The sequence below is a fragment of the Neofelis nebulosa genome, chromosome X (assembly GCF_028018385.1).
Source record: "Neofelis nebulosa isolate mNeoNeb1 chromosome X, mNeoNeb1.pri, whole genome shotgun sequence".
Lineage (NCBI taxonomy): Eukaryota > Metazoa > Chordata > Mammalia > Carnivora > Felidae > Neofelis > Neofelis nebulosa.
Genome location: NC_080800.1, coordinates 56614785 through 56639299, shown reverse-complemented (window position 1 = coordinate 56639299; position 24515 = coordinate 56614785). Strand labels below are relative to the sequence as shown.

At 38.4% G+C, this 24515-nt stretch overlaps 1 protein-coding gene across 8 annotated transcripts in view; it reads left to right on the top strand.

The window, feature by feature from the left end:
• Positions 1–24515, top strand: part of OPHN1 (oligophrenin 1) — a 541657-nt gene that overhangs the window by 442919 nt on the left and 74223 nt on the right. For all 8 annotated transcript variants that reach the window (XR_009257107.1, XM_058713537.1, XM_058713536.1 and 5 more), the window contains one exon: positions 15540–15687. Coding sequence is in view for 7 of the 8 variants with exons in the window: in XM_058713537.1 (XP_058569520.1) it covers positions 15540–15687 (148 nt within the window). In the remaining variant the exon portion in view is untranslated. The remainder of the gene's footprint in view (positions 1–15539; positions 15688–24515) is intronic.

The window sequence follows — 24515 nt, the reverse complement described above, 5'->3', positions numbered from 1 at the left end:
GGATATCAGTTTTCACATAAGTATAATGTATGGGTAAGACTAGATAGGATTCTAGAATATTCCACATAGAAGGGCCTTAAAACTATGTGTTGAAGAGACCAAAGATAGCTGATGAGAGCCCTCTTTAAAAATAGTTAGCTCTTGATAACAACAGACATGATATTTTCAAATTTCTGTGCACACTCTAAGAAGACTTGGTGACACACTTGATGTTTAAAGTGGTGTCTGCAAAATGCTAAGAGCTCATTATTTTTAACCTCATCACCACCTTTTTTTCTAACGAAGTTCAGAGTGCAGATTTTGCTAATATAACCACACCCAAGAAAGCCCAACACAGGCTGAGCCAGAGTGTAAAGGGAGACTCAGTGGAAAGCTGGATTTCATCAAGTCCAAGTCTTGTAGCTTTGATTTATAGAAAGGCGAGATGCTTTTTGTACAATCCGATATTTGTAGCCCTGAGGCAGCATCTGGGAAGAATCTGGATTGGTGTTCAGTTCTGCCAAAATTTTGAACAGTTTGAATGGGTCTGGACCTCATGGCTTTTAGCAATTGAAAAATAATTGCCTTATGTTACATTTATTCTTTAACACCTAAAAACATGAAAAAGAAGAAACCAGAAGACAGTTAATATGTGACCAGTTAGGCAAGTAGTTCATGAACTCCCTTCCCAGTTGTAGGAGATTCCTTTCTGGCCGTGCCTCAAAGCTAAACAAATGTTATCATCCAGTGTTAGCCCTTAGGAGACTTCAGAAGAAGGATTCTCAGTTGGACTCCCAACTACAACCCCAGACAATGGCCAAGGCCCAATTGTGTGAAATAGCATCCCTTGAATATTGAGTTTTATTAGACCAGACCTTTAGAATTCAACTCAGCAAACATTCATTCAGTGCTAACCATGTGCCCAGCAAACAAATAAGCACAGGTTTAGCCCAAGACTCTGCTCTGGCTACCCTCTAGGATTTTTCCTGAAGTCACTATCAAAGATCACAAAACCCTAAGTTCTTAACAAATCCACAGAAAACCAGTTCAGTCTGTCCTCTATCTTGAGTTTTGGCTAATACTCTTTCCACCCAAGGATTTCTTTTAAGCCCTTTTATTTATTTTGAGAGAGAGAGCCCATGTGAGTGGGGGGAGGGGCAGAGAGAGAGAGTGGGAGAGAGAGAATCCCAAGCAGGCTCCATGCTATCAGCACAGAACCCAAGTGGGGCTAGATCTTACGAACTGTGAGATCATGACCTGAGCTGAAATCAAGAGTCAGATGATTAACCAAGGAGCCACCCAGGTGCTCCCCCCCACCAAGGAATTATATTTCAAACTTAAAATGTTTCCTTCTATATTATATAGTAGAAAGAATGTTAACCTTAAAGTCACACACATTCTGAACACCCAAGAAATCAATATGAGGACTAAGAGAACAAAACTATAAAACTACATGTAGAATTATGGAAGGTAGGAGCTGTGGAGAGTTGATTTGGAGGAGAAAAAACTGTGGATGCTGCGGAGGGGAGAGAGTTTATGGAGCTTATGGAACTCCACCACATATAGAGCTTATGGAGACTACCACAAGGTATTATAATCAGTGGATGTAAAATCTGATGTTGTAGAAGTCTGCCACTGCCAGGGTCATGCCTGGCTTAGTAGTACTTCTGTGCAGGAGGGTAGAGACCTGGGAGCAGACAGCATGGTGTCAGGACCCCCAGGGTTGCATGGGGAGAAACAGTACCATGATTGAAGTGCATTTGGAAGTGGCAGTGGCAACTCCAAACTGCTAAGCAGTTGTGCAACTGCTTTCCTGGGATGGGCCAGCAAACAGCAAAAGCAGAGCAAGACCCTCCCCCAGAGGATCAGCACAGTCTGAGCTGCATGATTCCTTAAAATTTAGAATTTAGAAACCTAGCTATGAGTCTGAGATAAAATAGCTTGGACACAGGGTAAAGGAAGGGATCTGATGGAAGCTGGGGACACAAGAAGGGTGATTATTTGCTCTTCTGTGAGGGCTTCCTGAACAGAATTACCTCTTCACTCTGGGGAGGAGAAAGTGGGGCAAAGCCATTTTTGCCCCTCTCTGCCAACAGCACTGACCAACCTCGGTGAGCTAAACAGAGCCACCAAGTGGAGACCAGAGCAACTTACACTAAACCCCGCCCCACTGCGTGCAGCAAGTGCATCTCTAAGAAGGCAAGTTTGCCTGAGAATCAGTGTAACAGGCCCTTCCCCCAGATGACTAGCACAAACCACTCCCACACACCAAGTCTACTGATCACAGAGTGCTGAAAAGCTTTAGCCCTAGGGGAAATAGGATCTAACTTCATTTATATTTTTATTTTTTTTTACTATTTTATTTTTTGTTTCTTTTTTTAATTTTTAATTTTTTTGTTTTATTTACATATAATTTTTACTTAAACTTTTTTTAGATCTAGCATCTTTTCATAAGCAGACTAAACACACCTAGGATATAGCATTTTTTTTTCTGGACAAAATGACAAGAGAGAGAAATTCACCTCAAAGGGAAAAACAGGAAATAGAAGTAATGGCCAGGGATTTAATCAATATGGATATAAGTAAGATGTCTGAACTAGAATTTAAAACAATTATAAGGATACTAGCTAGGCTTGAAAAAAAGCATAGAAGACACTAGAGAATCCAATACTTCAGAGAGAAAAGAACTAAGATCTAGTCAGGCTGAAATTAAAAATGTGGTACCCAAGATGTAAACCTGAATGGATGTCATAATGAGGATGAATGAAGCAGAGGAACAAATCACTGATATAGAAGATAAGATTATGTAAAATAATGATGCTGAAAAGAAGAGGGAAAGAATGGTATTGAATTATGAAGGTAGACTCAGGGAACTCAGTGACTTCTTAAAACATAATAATCTTTATATCATAGGAGTCCCAGAAGATTAAGAGAGAGACAAGGGGGCAGAAGGTTTATTTGAGAAAATTTTAGCTAAAAACTTCCCCAAGCTGGGGAAGGACACAAACATAGAAGTACAAGAACCAAAGAGAACTCACATTAAATTCAACAAAAGCCACCCATCACCTGGACATAACATAGTCAAATTAACAAAATACACAGATAAAGAAAGAATCCTGAAAGCAACAAAGGAAAAAAAGTCCTTAACCTACAAGGGAAGACAGAACAGGCTCACAGACCAGTCCACAGAAACTTGGCAGGCTAGAAGGAAACGGCAGGATATATTCAACATGCTGAAATGGAAAAATATGTGGCCAAGAATATTTTATCCAGCAAGGCTGTCATTCAGAATGGAAGGAGAGAGAGAAAGAGTTTTCAAGACAAACAAAAACTAAAGGAGTTTGTGACCACTAAACCAGCTCTGCCAGAAATTTTAAAGGAGACTCTTTGGGGGAAGAAAGACCAAAAGCAACAAAGATTAGAAAATAACAGAGAACATCACCAGAAACACCAGCTTTACAGGTAACACAATGGCACTAAATTTATAACTTTTCAATACTCACTTTGAATATAAATGGGCTAAATGCTCCTATAAAAAGACATAGAGTATCAGAATGGATTTAAAAAAAACAAGTCCCATCTATATGCTTCCTACAAGAGACTCATTTTAGACTTAAAGATACCTGCAGATTGAAAGTGAGGGGATGGAGAACTATCTATCATGCTAATGATGGTCAAAAGAAAGCTGAAGTAGCCATACTTATATCAGACAAGCTAGATTTTAAAACAAAGACTAACAATAGATGGAGAAGGGCATTATATCATAATTAAGGCATCTATCCAACCAGAAGATCTAACAATTGTAATATTTATGCCCCCAACTTGAAAGAACCCAAATGTATAAATCAATTAATCACAAACATAAAGAAACTCGTTGATAATAATACAAAAATAGTAAGGGACTTTAACACCCCATTTACAACAATGGACAGATCATCTAAACAGAAAATCAACAAGGAAACAATGGCTTTGAATGGCACACTGGACTGGATGCCTTAACATATATTCAGAACATTCCATCCTGAAGAAGCAAAATGCACATTCATTTCACATGCACATGGAACATTCTCCAGAATAGATCCCATATTGGATCACAAATCAGCCTTCAACAAGTACAAAGACTGAAATCATAGCATGCAAATTTCCAGACCACAACCCTATGAAACTTGAAGTCAATCATGAGGAAAAAAATTGAAAAGACCACACACATGTGGAAGTTACAGAACATCCTACTAAAAAGTGAATGGGTGAACCAGGAAATTAAAGAAGAAATTTTAACAGTACATGGAAGGAATTGAAAGTGAAAATATAACAGTCCAAAACCTTTGGGATGCAGCAAAGGCAGTCCTAAAAGGGAAGTATATAGCAATGCAGGCCTACCTCAAAAGCATGAAAAGTCTCAAATACACAACCTCAGATTACACCTAAAGGAGCTAGAAAAGAAATACCAAATAAAGCTTAAATCCAGAATAAGAAAGGAAATAATAAAGATTAGAGCAAAAATAAATTATATAGAAACAAAAAAAATACCCAATATAACAGATCAACAAAACTAAGGGTTGGTTCTTTGAAAGAATTACTAAAATTGATAAACCCCTAGCCATATTTATCAAAAAGAAAAGATAAAGGCCCAAAAATATAAAATAACATATGAAATAAGAAAGATCACAGCCACACCACAGAAATACAAATAATCATAAGAGAATATTATGAAAAATTATATGCTGACCAAGTGGGGAATCTGGAAGAAATGGATAAATTCCTAGAAACATACAAACTAACAAAACAGAAGCCTTCTGGGGATCTTCTCTCTCCCTCTTCCTCTCCCCCTGCTTGTGTGTGCTTGCTTGCTCATTCTCTCTCTCTCTCTCTCTCTCTCTCTCTCTCTCTCTCTCTCTCAGAAAAATCTTAGAGGAGAGCACAGGCAGCAACCTCTGTGACCTTGGCCATAGCAAATTCTTACTAGACACATCTCTAGAGGTCAGGGAAACGAAAGCAAAAATGGACTTTTGGGACTTCATCAAGATAAAAACTTTTGCACAGTGAAGGAAACAAACAACAAAACTAAAAGGCAGTGTATGGAATGGGAGAAGATATTTGCAAATGACCTGTCTGATAAAGGGTTAGTATACAAAATCTGTAAAGAGCTTATCAAATCCAAATCTCCCAATACAAATAAACTGTTATGAAATGGTCAGAAGGCATGAACAGATACTTTTCCAAAGAAGACATCCAGATGTCTAACAGACATATGAAAATATGGTCATCAGATCATCGCTCCTCACCAGATAAATACAAAACAAAACCACAATGAGCTATCACCTCATACTTTTCAGAATAGCTAAAATTAATAACACAAGAAACAACAGGTGTTGGCAGGCATGCGGAGAAAGGGGAACCCTCTTTCACTGTTGCTAAGAATACAAATTGATACAGCCACTCTGGAGAACAGTATGGAGTTTCCTCAAAAGGTTAAAAATAGAACTACCCTACAATCCAGCCATTGCACTACTAGGCATTTATTCAAAGATACAAAAATACAGATTCGAAGATGTGCACACACCCCAATGTTTATAGCAGCATTATCAATAATAACCAAACTATAGAAAGAGCTCAAATATCCATCGACTGATGAATGGATAAAGAAGATGTGGTGCACACACACACACACACACACACACACACACACAGAAATATTACTCAGCCATCAAAAAGAATAAAATCTTGCCATTTGCAACAATGTGGATGGAGCTAGAATGTATTATGCTAAGTGAAATAAATCAGAGGAAGACAAATGCCATATGATTTCACTCATATGTGGAATTTAAGAAACAAAACATAAACATAAGGGAGTGAGAAAGAAAGAAAAAGAGAGAGGGCAACAAACCATAAGAGACTTAATGATGGAGAACAAAGTGAGGGTTGCTGGAGGGAGGTGGGTGGGAGATTTGCTAGATAGGTGACAGGTTTTAGGAGGACACGTGTTATGATGAGCATTGGTGTTGTATGTAAGTGATGAATCACAAAATTCTCCTGAAACCAATATTGCACTGTTAACTAACTAGAATTTGAATAAAATTTGAAAAGACAAAAAAATAAGTTAGTTAGAAAAATACATGATTTAATTCATATGTGGAATTTAAGAAACAAATGAGCAAAGGAAAAGAGAGAAATCAAGCAGCAAACTCTTTTTTTTAAAAAAAGTGTGTTATGTATTTTTGAAAGAGAGCATGAGTGGAGGAGGGGCAGAGAGAGAGCAAGACACAGAATCTGAAACAGCCTACAGGCTCCAATCTGTCAGCACAGAGCCCGACGTGGGGCTGACACCCACGAACCGTGTGATCATGACTCAAGCTGAAGTTGGAGGCTTAACCAACTGAGCCACCCAGGCACCTCCAGACTCTTAACAATAGAGAACAAACTGATGATTACTAGAGGGGGTTAGGTGGGGGATGGGTGAGATGTGTGATGGCAGTTAAGGAGGGCACTTGTCATGATGAACACTGGGTGATGTATGGAATTGTTGAATCACTATATTTTATACCTGAAACTAATATAACACTGTATGCTAACTATACTGGAATTAAAATTAAAAAAAAAAAGAAATAATGGCTGAGAACTTCTCAAATCTGGGGAGAGACTTAATGAAGCTAATAAGCACTTCAAAATTTCAACCTGATGCAATATTCTCCAAGACACTGTCTAAAATTAAAGACAAAAAAGAATTTTCAAAGCAGTAAGAAAAAGAGAAGAAAGGGGCACCTAGGTGGCTCGGTTGAACGTCCAACTTCGGCTCAGGTCGTGGTCTCGCAGTTCGTGGGTTCGTGCCCCGCGTTGGGCTCTGTGCTAACAAACAGCCCAGAGCCTGGAGCCTGCTTCAGATTCTGTGTCTCTCTCTCCCTGTCCCCTGCTCATGCTCTGCCTCTCTCTGTCTCTCAGAAATAAATAAATGTTAAAAAAATTAAAAAAGGAAAAAGAGAAGAAAATATTCACATCTAAAGGGAACCTATAAGGGTATGGACAGATTTCCCACAGATACCTTTCAGGCGAAGAGAGACTTGGTTGATGTTGCAAAATGCTGAAGGAGTAAAATACCAACTAAGAATATGTTACCTTAAAAGTCATCTTTCAGAAATGAAGGATAAAGACTTTACAAAAAAAAAAAACAAAAACAAAAACAAAAGCTAAGGGAGTTTATCAACTCTAGATCTACTTTACAGTAAATACTGAAAGGAATTCCTCAATCTGAAATGAAAGGACACTAGTAATATAAAAATATATTAAAATATAAAATCTACTGGTAAGTATATACTCAAATTAGGTATGTTCGGATTCTGTAATATGGTGGTGTGTTAACCATGTAACTCTAATACAAAAGTTAAAGGACACAAGTGTTAAAACAATTTCAGCTACAATAATTTATTAATAGGTACACAATATAAAGAGAGGTAAATTGTGACATCAAAAACAAAATATAGGGAGATGTAAACTTGTAGAGGTTTTGTATGTGATCAAAGATAAGTTGTTATCAGCTTAAAAGAGATTGTTACATTGATATTTTTGTTTATGGAAGCTTCGTGGTAACCACAAAACAAAAACCTAAAGTAGATACACAAAGGATAAAGTGCAAGGTATCAAAACATACCCGTACAGAAAATGATCAGTTCACTCAAAGATAGCAAGAGAAGAAGAAAGGAACAGCAGAATTACAAATGAGCCAGAAAACAATTATAAAGAGATAATTAGTAAATCTTTACCTATCAACAAGTATGTAGATGGATTAAAATTTTCAATCAAAAAGCATAGAGTGCTGAATGGATTAAAAATAAGACCCAGCAATACGCTGCCTAAAAGGGACTCCCTTCAGCTTTAAGGGAACACATAAGCTCAAAGTGAAGGGATGGAAAAAGATGATACCATGCAAATGGAAACTAAAAGCGAGCAAGGATAGCTATACTTATATGAGACAAGGTTAACTCTAAGCCAAAGACTGTAACAAGAGACAGAGAAGATCATTATATAATAATAGGGTGGTCTAGTATCCAAGAGGATATAACCATTATCAATATTATGCACCCAACATTAGAGCACTGGAATATATTAAGTAAATACTAAGAGATCTGAAGGGAGAAATAGAAAAAAAAATAGTAGGGGACTTTTAATACGCCACATTTAACAATGCATATAGATCATCCAGACAGAAAATTAATAAATAAATATTGGACTTGAACTATACCTTAGACCAAATGAACCTAACAGACGTTTATAGAACATTGCATCCAACAGCAACAGAACACACCTTCTCAAGTACATATGGAGCTTTCTCAAAGCATAGATGATATACTAGGTCACAAAACAATCCTTAACAAATGTATGAAAACTGAAATTATATCAAGTATCCTTTCTGACTACAATTATATGAAAGTAGGAATCAATAACATGAGGAAAACTGGAAATTCACAAATATGTGGTAATTAAACAAACACATTCCTGAACAACCAAGGGGTCAAAGGAAGACATCAAAAGGGAAATTAAAACATATCTTGAAACAAATTACAGTGAAAAAACTGTATCAAAACTTATGGGATGCAGCAAAAGCAGTTCTAAGAGGGAATTTTATGTTGATTAACACCTACTTTAAGACAAAAAAAAATGGCACCCAAGCTGCCACCCAGCCTTTGTGCTGCTGGAGTTGGTTACCTGCCTTCATGCTCCACATCTGCAGTGCTCACCAACCACAGCACTTAATTATTTGATTTTCCAGTGTGAGTGGTGAGAACAGGAACTCTTGAAGGCACTGTGTGATCTTAGGTAATTAGTCCTTCTAATTCAATTCTGTGGTTCTTGCCTCACACATAAGTATTGACTAGTACTCAGCTAAAGTCTTAAAGAAGATCCCTGCAGCTCTCTAGAGCTCTTTGTGCAGCTACCTCCTCTCTGAGATTTTGCCTGGAAAATTCACTTTCTTCTTCTCTCCATACTTGCAACCCACTGTCCTCAACTTAAGCAGACTGATGACCACCCCCCGAGTTTCCCTCCATATATTATGACTTTCAGACTTTCTCCAGGCTGTAAGCTGGAAATATGGGGATCATTTTTTTTTTTCTACTCTCTCTCATGGATCACTGTCTTTTCTTTTTACTGTCTCTCACGGATCACTGACTTTCATTGCCAGATTTCTAATGCCTTGAAAAAGGCACATAACATTGTTACATGTATTTTTTCTAGTTTTTAAATTATTCCTGGCTGAAGATGTAAACCTAATACCTCTTGTCCTATTTTGGCTGGAAATGGAAGTAGCTGTTATGTCTTTTCAGAGGACAGTCTGGCCTTTTATATCACTGTTTTAAATGGGTTTTTCTTTTGAATTGCAGTCAGTGTTTGAATTTCAGTCAGTCAGCAATTTCACTCAGTGTTCTAGTTGCTGGAGATATAGCAATGAACATGATAATATACTTCCATATAGCTTACAATAGATTACAGCAGCAGACAACAAAAAATAAATAACTACAATTTATCTTGATAGAAAGTAATAAGAAATGCTAGGGAGAAAAAAACTTAAACAAGGAAGGGGGATAGGAGGCACTGCATACAGGGAGGTGTGTCAAAATTTTAGATAACATTCACATAGAGGGACTCACTGAGAGCAATATATTTTATCATAACCTACTGAATTCAAGAGAGCAAGCTATACAGATATCTGGAGGAAGAACACTCCAGGTAGATTAAACACTCAGTGCAAAGACCCTGGTGTGTAATAAATAGCAAAGAATATTCTTTTCTTTTAATTTTTATTTATTTTTAATTTACATGCAAAATAGTTAGCAATAGTGATTTCAGGAGCAGATTCCTTTATGCCCCTTACCCATTCAACCCATACCCCTTCCCACAACTCCTCCAGGAACCCTCTGTTTGTTCTCCATATTTAAGAGTCTCTTATGTTTTGTCCCCCTCCCTGTTTTTATATTATTTTTGCTTCCGTTCCCTTGTGTTCATCTGTTCTGTATCTTAAAGTCCTCATATGAGTACTGTCATATGATATTTGTCTTTCCCTGATTGACTAATTTCGCTTAGCATAATACCATCCAGTTCCATCCACGTAGTTGCAAATGGCAAGATTTCATTCTTTTTAAATGCCAAGTAACACTGTGTCGTATGTATGTATGTATGTATGTATGCATGTGTGTACACATACAAACATACAAACATACCACATCTTTATCCACTCGTCCATCAGTGGACATTTGGGCTCTTTCCATACTTTGGCTATTGTTGATAGTGCTGCTATAAGCATTGGGGTGCAAGTGTCCCTTCTAAACAGCACACCTGTATCACTTGGATAAATACCTAGTAGTGCAATTGCTAGGTCGTAGGGTAGTTCTATTTTTAATTTTTTGAGGAACCTCCACACTGTTTTCCAGAGTGGATGCACCAGTTTGCATTCCCACCATCAGTGCAAAAGAGATCCTCTTTCTCCGTATCCATCACCAACATTAACATTGTTGCCTGCGTTGTTAACGTTAGCCATTCTGACAGATGTGAAGTGGTATCTCATTGTGGTTTTGATTTATATTTTCCTGATGATGAGTGATGTTAAGCATTTTTTCATGTGTCTGTCAACCATCTGGATGTCTTCTTTGGAGAAGTGTCTATTCATGTCTTTTGCCCATTTCTTCACTGGATTATTTGTTTTTTGGGTGTTGAGTTTGATAAGTTCTTTATAGATTTTGGATACTAACAATTTATCTGATGTGTCATGTGCAAATATCTTCTCCCATTCTGTCAGTTGCCTTTTAGTTTTGCTGATTGTTTCCTTCACTGTGCAGATTTTTATTTTGATGAGGTCCCAATAGTTCATTTTTGCTTTTGTTTCCCTTGCCTCTGGAGACGTGTTGAGTAAGAAGTTGCTGCGGCCAAGATCAAAGAGGTTTTTGCATGCTTTCTGCTCAAGAAGTTTCATGGCTTCCTGTCTTACATTTAGGTCTTTCATCCATTTTGAGTTTATTTTTGTGTATGGTGTAAGAAAGTGGTCCAAGTTCATGTTTCTGCATGTCACCGTCCAGTTTTCCCAGCACCATTTGCTGAAGAGACTGTCTTTATTCCATGGGATATTCTTTCCTGCTTTGTCAAAGATTAGTTGGCCATATGCTTGTGGGTCCATTTCTGGGTTCTCTATACTGTTCCATTGATCTGAGTGTCTGCTTTTGTACCAGTGCCATACTGTCTTGATGATTATAGCTTTGTAAAATAGCTTGAAGTCTGAGATTGTGATGCCTCCTGCTTTGGTTTTTTTCAAGATTGATTTGGCTATCCTGGGTCTTTTCCGGTTCCATACAAATTTTAGGATTGTTTTTTGTAGCTCTGTGAAGAATGTTGGTGTTATTTTGATAGGGATTGCATTGAATATGTAGAATGTTTTGGGTAGTATTGACATTTTAACATTATTTGTTCTTCCAATCTTGAGCATGGAATACTTTTTCATTTTTTTGTGTCTTCTTCAATTTCTTTCATAAACTTCCTATAGTTTTCAGCACATTGGTTTTTCACCTCTTTGGTTAGATTTATTCCTAGGTATTTTATGGTTTTCAGTGCAATTGTAAGTGGGATCGATTCCTTGATTTCACATTCTGTTGCTTCATTGTTGGTGTATAGGAATGCAACTGATCACTGTGCATTCATTTTATATCCTGCAACTTTGCCGATTCATGAATCAGTTCTAGCAGTTTTTTGGTGGAATCTTTTGGATTTTTCATGTAGGGTATCATGTCATCTGCAAAGAGTGTAAGTTTGACCTCCTCCTGGCCAATTTGGATGCCTTTTATTCCTTTGTGTTATCTGATGGCTGAGGCTAAGACTTCCACAATACTATGTTGAATAACAGTGGTGAGAGTGGACATCCTTGTCTTGTCCCTTACCTTAGGGGAATAGCTCTCACATTTTCCCCATTGAGGATGATATTAGCGGTGGGTCTTTCATATATGGCTTTTATGATCTTGAAGTATGATCCTTATATTCCTACATTCTTGAGGGATTTTATCAAGAAATGATGCTGTATTTTCTCAAATGCTTTCTCTGCATCTATTGAGAGGATCATATGGTTCTTGTCCTTTCTTTTATTGATGTGATGAATCACATTGATTGTTTTGCAGGTATTGAACCAGCACTGCATCCCAGGTATAAATCCCACTTGGTCGTGGTGAATAATTTTTTAATGTATTGTTGGTTCCAGTTGGCTATTATCTTGTTGACGATTTTTGGATCCATGTTCATCAGGGAAATTGATCTATAGTTCTCCTTTTTAGTGGGGTCTTTGTCTGGTTTGGGCATCAAGGTAATGCTGGCTTCATAGAAAGAGTTTAGCAGTTTTCCTTCCATTTCTACTTTTTGGAACAGCTTCAAGAGAATAGGTGTTCACTCTTCCTTAAATGTTTGGTACAAGTCCCCTGGAAAGCCATATGGCCCTGGATTCATGTTTTTTGGGAGATTTTTGTTACTAATTCTATTTTTTTACAGGTTATGGATCTATTCAAATCTTCTATTTCTTCCTGTTTCAGTTTTTGTAGTTTATATGTTTCTAGGAATTTGTCCATTTCTTCCAGATTGACCATTTTATTGGTGTATCAATGCTCATAATATTCTCTTATTATCATTTTTATTTCTGTTGTGTTGGTTGTTATCTCTCCTCTTTCCTTCCTCATTTTATTTATTTGGGTCCTTTCCTTTTTCTTTTTTTTTTTTTTTTAAATTTTTTTTTTTTTTTAACGTTTATTTATTTTTGAGACAGAGAGAGACAGAGCATGAACGGGGGAGGGTCTGAGAGAGAGGGAGACACAGAATCGGAAACAGGCTCCAGGCTCCGAGCCATCAGCCCAGAGCCTGACGCGGGGCTCGAACTCACGGACCGCGAGATCGTGACCTGGCTGAAGTCGGACGCTTAACCGACTGCGCCACCCAGGCGCCCCTTCCTTTTTCTTTTTGATAAAACTGGCTAGTGGTTTATCAATTTTGTTAATTCTTTCAAAGAACCAGCTTCTCATTTCATTGATATGTTCTACTGTTTGTTTGTTTGTTTCAATAGCATTAATTTCTGCTCTAATCTTTATTATTTCCTGTCTTCTGCTGGTTTTGGGTGTTACTTGCTGTTCTTTTTCCAGCTCTTTAAGGTGTAAGATTAGGTTGTGTACTGGAGATCTTTCTTCCTTCTTTAGGAAGGCCTGGAGTGCTATATACTTCCCTCTTATGACTGCCTTTGCTGTGTCCTAGAGGTTTTGGGCTCTGGTGTTATCATTTTCACTGGCTTCCATGTACTTTTCCTTTCCTCTTTAACTGCTTTGTTAGCCCATTCATTCTTTAGTAGGATGTTCTTTAGTCTTCAAATATTTGTCGCCTTTCCAAATTTTTTCTTGTGGTTGATTTCGAGTTTCATAGCATTGTGGTCTGAAAACATGTACAGTATGATCTCGATCTTTTTGTACTTGTTGAGGGCTGCTTTGTGTCCCAGTATTTGGTCTATTCTGGAAAACGTTCCATTGCACTGTAGAAGAATGTATATTCCACTGCTTTAGGATAAAATGTTCTGAATATATCTGTTAAGCCCATCTGGTCCAGTGTGTCATTCAAAGCCATTGTTTCCTTGTTGATTTTCTGATTAGATGATCCATCCATTGCTGTAAGTGGGATGTTGACATCCCCCTACTATTATGACATTATTATCAATGAGTTTCTTTATGTTTGTGATTAAGTGATTTATATATTTGGGTGCTACCACATTTGGAGCATAAATGTTTACAATTGCTAGGTCTTCTTGGTGGATAGAGCCCTTGATTATGATGTAATGCCCTTATGGATCTCTTGATGCAGTCTTTATTTTAAAGTCTATATTGTTATAAGTATGGCTACTCCGGCTTTCTTTTGTTGACCATTAGCATGATAGATGGTTCTCCATCCCCTTATTTTCAATCTGAAGGTGTCTTTAGGTCTAAAGTGGGTCTCTTGTAAACAACATACAGATGGATCTTGTTTTCTTATCCATTCTGTTACCCTATGTTTTTTGATTGGACCATTGACATTTAGAGTGAGTCCTGAAAGATATGGATTCATTTCCATTATATTGCTTGCAGAGTTGGAATTTCTGGTGTTGTTCTCTGGTTCTTTCTAGTTTTTGTTGCTTTTGGTATTTATTTATTTATTTTCATCTTTTTCCCCTCAGAGAGTCCCCCTGAAAATTTCTTCCAGGGCTTGTTTAATGGTCATGAACTCCTTTAATTTTTGTTCGTCTGGGAAACTTTTAATCTCTCCTTCTATTTTGAATGACAGCCTTGTTGGATGAAGAATTCTTGACTGCATATTTTTCTGATTCAGCACATTGAGTATATCCTGCCACTCCTTTCTGGCCTGCCAAGTTTCTGTGGATAGGTCTAGCAAAGAATATTCTTAAGAAACTCTACAGTACCTAAGTCTATGCTCACAAAATTGTAGCTATTTAAAATATTATTACTAATCATTGTGAAACTGTATGGCCTCAAAACTCCTCTGCTTGCTACTATGCCATATTCTCTCTTTCCTATGTCATGAAATGTTGAGACATGTAGTGCCTTTGATTGTGCTTGCACTGCTTTCTATCATTGTCCATCTTTTACACGGCATTTGTGTTCCCAATCATTTAATTTCTGTGACTATGCAGCCTGATGAAATGTCGGGCTCTGACATTTCTCTTTGCACTAATCATTGGGGTTGATTTCATTATTGCATTATTCAATGGTCCCCTTCTTCCCTCACCACATGTGTGTCCTCCCAAAGTGAGTCCACTCTGGCCAAAAGCTCAGTCTCCCCAGAGACAAGAAAGATTCTCAAATACATGAGACACTATATAAAAATGTACTCATAGCTTCTCTTCTTTTGTTCAGCACTTTTTATATCATATAAGACACTTTGGTTTTCCCCTTTCCTTTTTGAACAAGTAGTGCATACATGGTATGAAATTTTAAAAGATCAAAATGATATAGGAGTGAGAAATAGGTTTCCTCCATCCTTTCCTCAGCCATTCATTATTCCTGTCTTGAAGCAAACACTTTAACCAGTTTATTTGGTATCCTTTCCGAAATATTTGGTGCATTTAGTAACCCTCCACAACCTACCCCTACCCATACTATGTACCTTGACTGCCCTTTTCACCTTATTTTTGTCACACTGTGAGGTAGGTGGTCTTCCCATGTTACAGATAAGGAATCTAAAGCTTAGAGATTGGAGGTAATTTGCCTACGGTTTTTCAGGAAGTAAGTGAAAAATCCAGGACTGATATTGCAGTTCTTGTCTGCATTGTTTCCTCCACATTGTAAAGTGCCAGGTCCTATGTGGCAAACAGGAAGGAAGGCCTCTAAACACTTGCTGGTAGCTAGAGTGATTCTTAAAAATCCCCCCCCCCCAATTCCTTTAGTCATATTAGAATTGCTATGGCGGACTCTAGATGTAATGCTAGTGAGCATCAATTGCTAGTTAGCATTAGGGAGACAAAAATTCAGTCTTTCTAATTGTTTCCTGAAAATGTCCTCCTTTTACAGATCTATTCAGGTCCACCTGAAGAAAGTGCTACACCTCCAGTGCCTCCACCTCGAGTGACAGCAAGAAGGCACAAACCAATCACAATTTCAAAGCGCTTGTTGCGAGAAAGAACAGTTTTTTATACTTCTTCTGTGGATGAAAGTGAAGGTCGGTACTGAGGTACACCCTTAGCTTCTTAATAGTGATTAGACACAAAAAGTATATCGAAGAGCAGAAGTGGAGCCATATTTCTCAATATAAATATAGACTTTTTCTAGTACCTGAGCCAGGCAAAGCAAGGTTTGCAAAATTTGTGCCACTGAGAAATCGTTAGTGGATAGGACAGAGATGAACATGTAAAGCCAGATACCATGATCCCTAAGGAGGACAGTGGAAGATCCAAAATGTTCTAAGATATGTACCTTAGTGCATTGAAATGGGTGAACAATGTGCATTCTGAATGTTCTGACATTTTTTTTTAATGTTTTATTTTTATTTTTGAGAGAGAGAGAGAGTGGGCAAGGGGCAGTGAAAAAGGAAGACAGAACTGAAGCAGGCTCTGCGCTGACAGTAGAGAACGGGGCTTGAACTCATAAATGTTGAGATCAGGACCTAAACTGAAGTCGGACGCTTAACCGACTAAACTAGCCAAGCACCCATGAATACTCTCAGATTTTAAATTCAAGTTTAGTTTCCATGGAGGAGTGATCTCAGCAAGTTGACTGAATAGGAGTTTTCTTTGCTGTTTCCCCATGGTGAAATTAATTTGAGCAAACTTTCATGCATGAAAATCCCTTCATAAGAACTATACAATCCAGCTGAGAGATTACAACACCTGAGGGGAGCACAGAAATAAGAAATAGTGCATTGCAGAGGGTAGGGAGGACATTTTAATATTAGACATATCACCCCTCTCCCAAGCGCACACAGCACAGTACAGAGAGAGATAGCCATCCTCTGCATGGGTGAGGGAGAGTAAAGTGAACACCTGACTTCACAACCCCAGCAGCAGACCCACCCCAGTGAACCCAATTACCCATCTTCCATTGATCCATCTCCAGGGTGGCACCCACAGACCTAGGCTCTAGTCCTGCCCCAGCTATTACTTGCATCCCCAAGCTTCAGGACTAACACAGCACCAGGATGTCCCTGTGGCCCCAGCCTGGCCCCTGCAGCCCTACCCTACAGAATGCAACCACAGACCCAGCCTCCAGGCAGGCTTCCTGTAGATCCACACTACAGGTCTGCCCCAGTGCCAGACCAGCCCCCTGGTCCCAGACTGCAAGCTTGCCCCTGAAGATCCAGGCTGAAAGTTTGGCCAACAGATCCAGGCACCAGACCAGCCTACCCAAGGACTCCAGCACTGATCCCACCTGTGTAGCCCATCAGCTGGGCCACCCAAAATCTCTGTTTGCTCTGACTCTAAAGGGCTTTCCTTTCCAATCATCTGTAATGACAGGGAGATGTGCCAATGTCTTCAAATAGACAACCACCAACACAAGACCACAAGACACAAGAATCAGGAATATCCAGGGGAAATGACACCAATAAAGGAGCAAAATAAAGCATCAGAAACTCACCCAAAAGAAGTAGACATCTATTAGCTGTCAGACAAAGAATTCCAAATAATTGTCTGTAAGATGCCTAGTGAACTAAAAGACAATGCAGATTGACCACTAAATAAAATCAAGAAAACAATACACAAGAAGTTCAAGAAAGTGATAGAAACCATAGGGAAAAAAAAACAAATGGAAAACCTGGAGCTGAAAAATGAGTGCACTGAAAAATTCAATAGAGTGCTTTATCACTAAGAAGAAGAAACGATCATCGAGCTCAAAGATGGGTCGCTTGAAATTACCCAGTCAAGGAACAAAAAGAAAAATAATTGAAAAAAGGTGAAAAAAAACTTGAGACTTATAGAACATTGTCTAACAAACAAATATATGTATCATGGGAGTCCTGGAAGGAGCAAAGAAAGAAGGGTAGAGAAAGCTTATTTAAAGAAATAATGAGAGAAACTTTGTAAATAAGAGAGGGGCATGAACATCCAGATCATCAAAGCCCAAATAAACCCAAATAGATTAAGCATATTTTTCACCAAGACAGATTATAATAAAATTCTCAAACTTCCAAGACAGAGAACTTTGAACACTGAAAGAGAAAAATGAGTCATCACATACAAAGAAACTCCCATGGGCGCCTGGGTGGCTTAGTCAGTTAAGCGTCTGATTCTTCATTTTAGCTAAGGTCATGATCTCACAGTCGTGAGATTGAGCCCAATGTTGGGCTCTGCACTGAGTGTTGAGTCCGCTTGAGATTCTCTCTCCCACTCCCTCTAACCCTCCCCTGCTCTCTCTCTCTGTCTCTCTCCCTCTCTCTCTCAAAAAAAAATAGAAATAAAAATAAGTAAATGAAAAACAAACTCCCATAATAATATGAGCAATTGTTCAGCACAAACTTTGCAGGCCAGGAGACAGTGGGATGATATATTTAAAGTACTGAAAGGAAGTTTTAAAAACCTGCCAACCAAGAATAATATACCAGACAAAACAATCCTTCAGAAATGAAGGAGAGAGAAAACTTTTCCAGAAAAAAACAAAAGTTAAGGGAGTTCATCACCACTAGACCTAATTTATAAGAAATGCTAAAAAAAAAAGATTATTCAAGTTGAGACAAGTGAACACTAACAAGAAGAAAACATGAAAGTATAAAACTCATTAGTGAAGATATAGTCAAATTGAGAATACTCTAATACTATAATACTGATGGGTAAATCACTTTTTAAAAGTTTTTATTTCATTTCCAGTTAGCTAACATACAGCGTTATGTTAGTTTCTGATGTACAGTATAGTAATTCCATACTTCCATACATCACTCCATGCTCATCGTGACAAGTGCACTCCCTAATCCCCATCACCTATTTAACCCATCCCCCACTCCCTTCTGGTAAACATCAGTTTGTTCTCTATAATTAAGAGTATGTTTCTTGATTTGTCTGTCTCTAAATTTTTTCCCTTTGCTTGTTTTGTTTCTTAAATTCCACATGAGTGAAGTCATATGGTATTTGTCTTTCTCTGACATTTTCCTTAATGTGTATATCACTTTTAACTCTAGTACAAAAGTTAAAATACAGAAGTATTAAAAATGAATAGAGCTCTAGTAATTTTTACTAAATACAAAATTTAAAAAGATATAAAGTATGACATCAATAACATAAAATGTAGAGGGAGAAGAAGTTGAACTGTAGTCAAGTGCAGAGATTTTGTTTTGTTGTTTTTTAATATGAAATTTATCGTCAAATTGGTTTCCATACAACACCCAGTGCTCATTCCAACAGGTGCCCTACTCAATGCCCATCACCCACTTTCCCCTCCCTCCTACCCCCCATCAACACTCAGTTTGTTCTCAGTTTTTAAGAGTCTCTTATGTTTTGGCTCCCTCCCTCTCTAAACTTTTTTTTCCCTTCCCCTCCCCCATGGTCTTCTGTTAAGTTTCTCAGGATCCACATAAGAGTGAAACCATATGGTATCTGTTTTTCTCTGTATGACTTATTTCACTTAGCATCACACTCTCCAGTTCCATCCACGTTGCTACAAAAGGCCATATTTCATTCTTTCTCATTGCCACCTAGTATTCCATTGTGTATATAAACCACAATTTCTGTATCCATTCATCAGTTGATGGACATTTAGGCTCTTTCCATAATTTGGCTATTGTTGAGAGTGCTGCTATAAACATTGGGGTACAAGTGCCCCTATGCATCAGTACTCCTGTATCCCTTGGGTAAATTCCTAGCAGTGCTATTACTGGGTCATAGGGTAGGTCTATTTTTAATTTATTTAGGAACCCCTGCACTGTTTTCCAGAGAGGCTGCACCAGTTTGCATTCCCACCAACAGTGCAAGAGGGTTCCCATTTCTCCACATCCTCGCCAGCATCTATAGTTTCCTGATTTGTTCATTTGAGCCACTCTGACTGGTGTGAGGTGGTATTTCAGTGTGGTTTTGATTTGTATTTCCCTGATGAGGAGCGACCTTGAGCATCTTTTCATGTGCCTGTTGGCCATCTGGATGTCTTCTTTAGAGAATTGTCTATTCATGTCTTCTGCCCATTTCTTCACTGGATTATTTGTTTATCGGGTGTGGAGTTTGATGAGTTCTTGATAGATTTTGGATACCACCCCTTTGTCCAATATATCAATTGCAAATATCTTTTCCTATTCCGTTGGATGCCTTTTAGTTTTGTTGATTGTTTCCTTTCCAGTGCAGAAGCATTTTATCTTCATGAGGTCCTAATAGTTAATTTTTGCTTTTAATTCCCTTGCCTTTGGGGATGTGTCAAGTAAGAAATTGCTGCGGCTGAGGTCAGAGAGGTTTTTTCCTGCTTTCTCCTCTAGGGTTTTGATGGTTTACTGTCTCACATTCAGGTCCTTTATCAATGTTAGGTTTATATTTGTGAGTGGTGTAAAAAAGGGGTCTAGTTTCATCCTTCTTCATGTTGCTGTCCAGTTCTCCCAGCACCATTTGTTAAAGAGACTGTCTCTTTTCCATTGGATATTGTCTCCTGCTTTGTCAAAGATAAGTTGGCCAGACTTTTGTTGGTCCAATTCTAGAGTCCCTATTCTATTCCATTGGTATATGTTTCTGTTTTTGTGCCAATACCATGTTGTCTTCATGATTACAGCTTTGTAGTAGAGGCTAAAGTCTGGGATTGTGATGCTTCCTGCTTTGGTCTTCTTCTACAAAATTACTTTGGCTATTCGGGGTCTTTTGTGGTTCCATACAAATATTAGGATTGCTTGTTCTAGCTTTGAGAAGAATGCTGGTGCAATTTTGATTGGGATTGCATTGAATGTGTAGATAGCTTTGGGTACTATTGACATTTTAACAATATTTACTCTTCCAATCCATGAGCATGGAATATGTTTTTCCATTTTTTATATCTTCTTCAGTTTCCTTCATAAGCTTTCTATAGTTTTCAGCATACAGATCTTTTACATCTTGGTTAGGTTTATTCCTAGATATTGTATGATTCTTGGTGCAATTGTGAATGGGTCAGTTTCTTTATTTGTCTTTCTGTTGCTTCATTATTAGTGTATAAAAATGCAACTGATTTCTGTACATTGATTTTGTATCCTGAGACTTTGCTGAATTCATGTATCAGTTCTAGCAGATTTTTGGTGGAGTTTATCGAGTTCCATGTATAATATCATGTCATCTGCAAAAAGTGAAAGCTTTACTTCATTTTGCCAATGTTGATGCCATTGATTTCCTTTTGTTGTCTAATTGCTGATGCTAGAACTTCCAACACTATGTTAAACACCAGTGGTGAGAGTGGACATCCGTATCGTGTTCCTGATCTCAGGGGGAAAGCTCTCAGTTTTTCCCCATTGAGGATCATATTAGCTGTGGGCTTTTCATAAATGGCTTTTATGATGTTTAAGTATGTTCCTTCTCTCCCGACTTTCTCGAGGGTTTTTATTAAGAAAGGATGCTGAATTTTGTCCAATGATTTTTCTGAATCAATTGAAAGGATCATATGGTTCCTTTATTTTTTTTATTAATGTCATGTATCACATTGATTTTTTTGTGAATGTTGAACCAGCCCTGCATCCCAGGACTGAATCCCACTTGATCATGGTGAATAATTCTTTTTATATGCTGTTGAATTCGATTTGCTAGGGTCTTTTTGAGAATTTATGCATCCATATTCATCAGGGATATTGGCCTATATTTGTGTTTTTTTTGTTGTTGTTGTTGCTGGGTCTCTGTTTGGTTTCAGAATCAAAGTAATGCTGGCTTCATAGAATGAGTCTGGAAGTTTTCCTTCCTTTTCTATTTTGTGGAACAGCTTGAGAAGGACAGGGATTATCTCTGCTTTAAATGTCTGGTAGAATTCCCCTGGGAAGCCATCTGGTCCTGGACTCTTATTTGATAGGAGATTTTTGATAGCTGATTCAATTTCTTTGCTGGTTATGGGTCTGTTCAGGTTTTCTATTTCTTCCTGTTTGAGTTTTGGAAATGTGTGGGTGCTTAGGAATTTGTCCACTTCTTCCAGGTTGTCCAGTTTGTTGGCATATAATTTTTCATAGTAATCCCTGATAATTGCTTGCATTTCCGAGGGATTGGTTGTAATAATTCCACTTTCATTCATGATTTTATCTATTTGGGTAATCTCCCTTTTCTTTTTGAGAAGCCTGGCTGGAGGTTTATCAATTTTGTATATTTTTTCAAAAAACCAACTTTTGGTTTCATTGATCTGCTGTACTGCTTTTTTTTTTGAATTCTATATTTTTAATTTCTACTCTGATCTTTATTATTTCTCTTCTTCTGCTGGGTTTGGGGTGTCTTTGCTTTTCTGCTTCTAGTTCCTTTAGGTGTGCTGTTATATTTGTATGCAGGATTTTTCTTGTTTCTGGAGATAAGCCTGGATTGCAATGTATTTTCTGCTTAAGACTGCCTTTGCTGCATCGAAAATGTTTGCATTGTTGTATTTTCATTTTCATTTGTTTCTGTATATTTTTAAATTTCTTCTCTAATTGCCTTGTTGACCCATTCATTCTTTTGCAGTGTATTCTTTAACCTCCATGCTTTTGGAGGTTTTCCAGACTTTTTCCTGTGGTTGATTTCAAGCTTCATAGCATTGTGGTCTGGAAGTGTGCATGGTATGATCCCAATTCTTTTATACCTATGAAGGGCTGTTTTGTGACACAGTATGTGATCTATCTTGGAGAATATTCCGTGTGCACTGAAGAAGAAAGTATATTCTGTTGCTTTGGGATGCAGAGTTCAGAATATATCTGTCAAGTCCATCTGATCCAATGTTTCATTCAGGGCCCTGGTTTCTTTATTGATCCTGTGTCTGGATGATCTATCCATTGTTGTAAGTGGGGTATTAAATTCCGCTGCAATTACCACATTCTTATCAATAAGGTTGCTTATGTTTGTGATTGTTTTATATATTTGGGGGCTCCCGTATTCAGCGAATAGATGTTTATAATTTTTAGCTCTTCCTGATGGATAGACCCTGTAATTATTATATAATGCCCTTCTTCATTTCTTGTTATAGCTTTTAATTTAAAGTCTAGTTTGTTATAAGTATGGCTACCACAGCTTTCTTTTGACTTCTAGTAGCATGGTAGATAGTTTTACATCCCCTCACTTTCAATCTGAAGGTGTCCTCAGGTCTAAAATGAGTCTTTTGTGGAAAGCAAATAGATGGGTCTTGTTTTTTTGTTTTTTTTGTTTTTTTGTTTTTTTTCCATTCTGATACCCTATGTCTTTTGGTTGGAGCATTTAGTCCATTTACATTCAGTGTTATCATGGAAAGACATGGGTTTAGAGTCACTGTGATGTCTGTAGGTTTCATGCTTGTAGTGATGTCCCTGGTACTTTGTGGTCCTTGCAATATTTCACTCACAGAATCCCCCTTAGGATCTCTTGTAGGTCTGGTTTAGTGGTGATGAATTCCTTCAGTTTTTGTTTGTTTGGGAAGACCTTTATCTCTCCTTCTATTCTAAATGACAGACTTGCTGAATAAAGGATTCTCGGCTGCATATTTTTTTCTGTTCATCACATTGAAGATTTCCTGCCATTCCTTTCTGGCCTGCCGAGTTTCAGTAGATAGGTCTGCCACGAGTATTATCGGTATCCCTTTATATGTTAGAGCCTGTTTATCCCTAGCTGCTTCCAGAATTTTCTCTTTATCCTTGTATTTTGCCAGTTTCACTATATGTCATGCAGAAGATCGATTCAAATTATGTCTGAAGGGACTTCTCTGTGCCTCTTGGAATTCAATGCCTTTTTCCTTCCCCAGATCAGGGAAGTTCTCAGATATGATTTGTTCAGCTACACCTTCAACCCCTTTCTCTGTCTCTTCTTCTTCTGTAATTCCTATTATACGGATATTGTTCCGTTTGAAGCATCATTTAGTTCTCTAACTCTCGCCTCATACTCCTGGATATTTTTTATCTCTCTTTTTCTCAGCTTCCTCTTTTTCCATAATTTTATCTTCTAATTCACCTATTCTCTCCTCTGACTCTTCAATCCGGACTGTGGTTGCCTCCATTTTATTTTGCACCTTATTTATAGCATTTTTTTTTAGCTCCTCATGACTATTTCTGAGTCCATTGATCTCTGTAGCAATATTTTCTCTTCTGTCCTCTATACTTTTTTCAAGCCCAGCGGTTAATTTTATGACTATTTTTCTAAATTCTTGTTCTGTTATATTGCTTACTTCAGTTTTGATCAATTTGTTAGTTGTCGCTACTTCCTGGAGTTTCTTTTGAGGAGAATTCTTCCATTTCTTCATTTTGGACAATCCCTGGGGTGGCGGGGAACTGCAGGGCACTTCCCCTGTGCTGTCTCGTGTAACTTGTGTTGGTGGGCGGGGCCACAATCAGACCTGATGTCTTCCCCCTGCCCACCGCTGGGGCCACAATCAGACTGGTGTGTACCTTATCTTCCCCTCTCCCAGAGGTAGGGATCACTGTGGAGTGGTTTGGCCCCTGTCTGGGCTACTTGCACACTTCCAGGCTTGTGTTGCTGCTCTGATGGGATCTGGTGTATTAGCTGGAGTGGATCCACAAGGTGCACAGGGGCGGGAGGCTCAGGCTTAGCTTGCTTTGTGTTCAGTGGTCCCCTGAGGGAGGTGCCCTGCAGCACCAGGAGGGAGGCAGGTAGACTCATCACAGGGATGGATCCATAGAAGCACAGCATTTGGTGTTTGCGAGGTGCAAGCACATTTGGTGATGGGAACTGGTTCCCTTTGGGATTTAGGTTGGGGGATGGGAGAGGGAGATGGTGCTGGCCAGCACCTTTGTTTCCTGCTGAGCTGATCTCTGTCTTCCAGGGCTCAACACCTCTCTTTCCTGATGTCCTCTTGCCCACCCACTCTCTGAGCAGAGCTGTTGACTTATAACATTCCAGGTGTTAAGTCCCACTGGCTGTCAGAACTCATGGAGTCTGGCCCCTCCACTTTTGCAAGCTAGACTTGGGG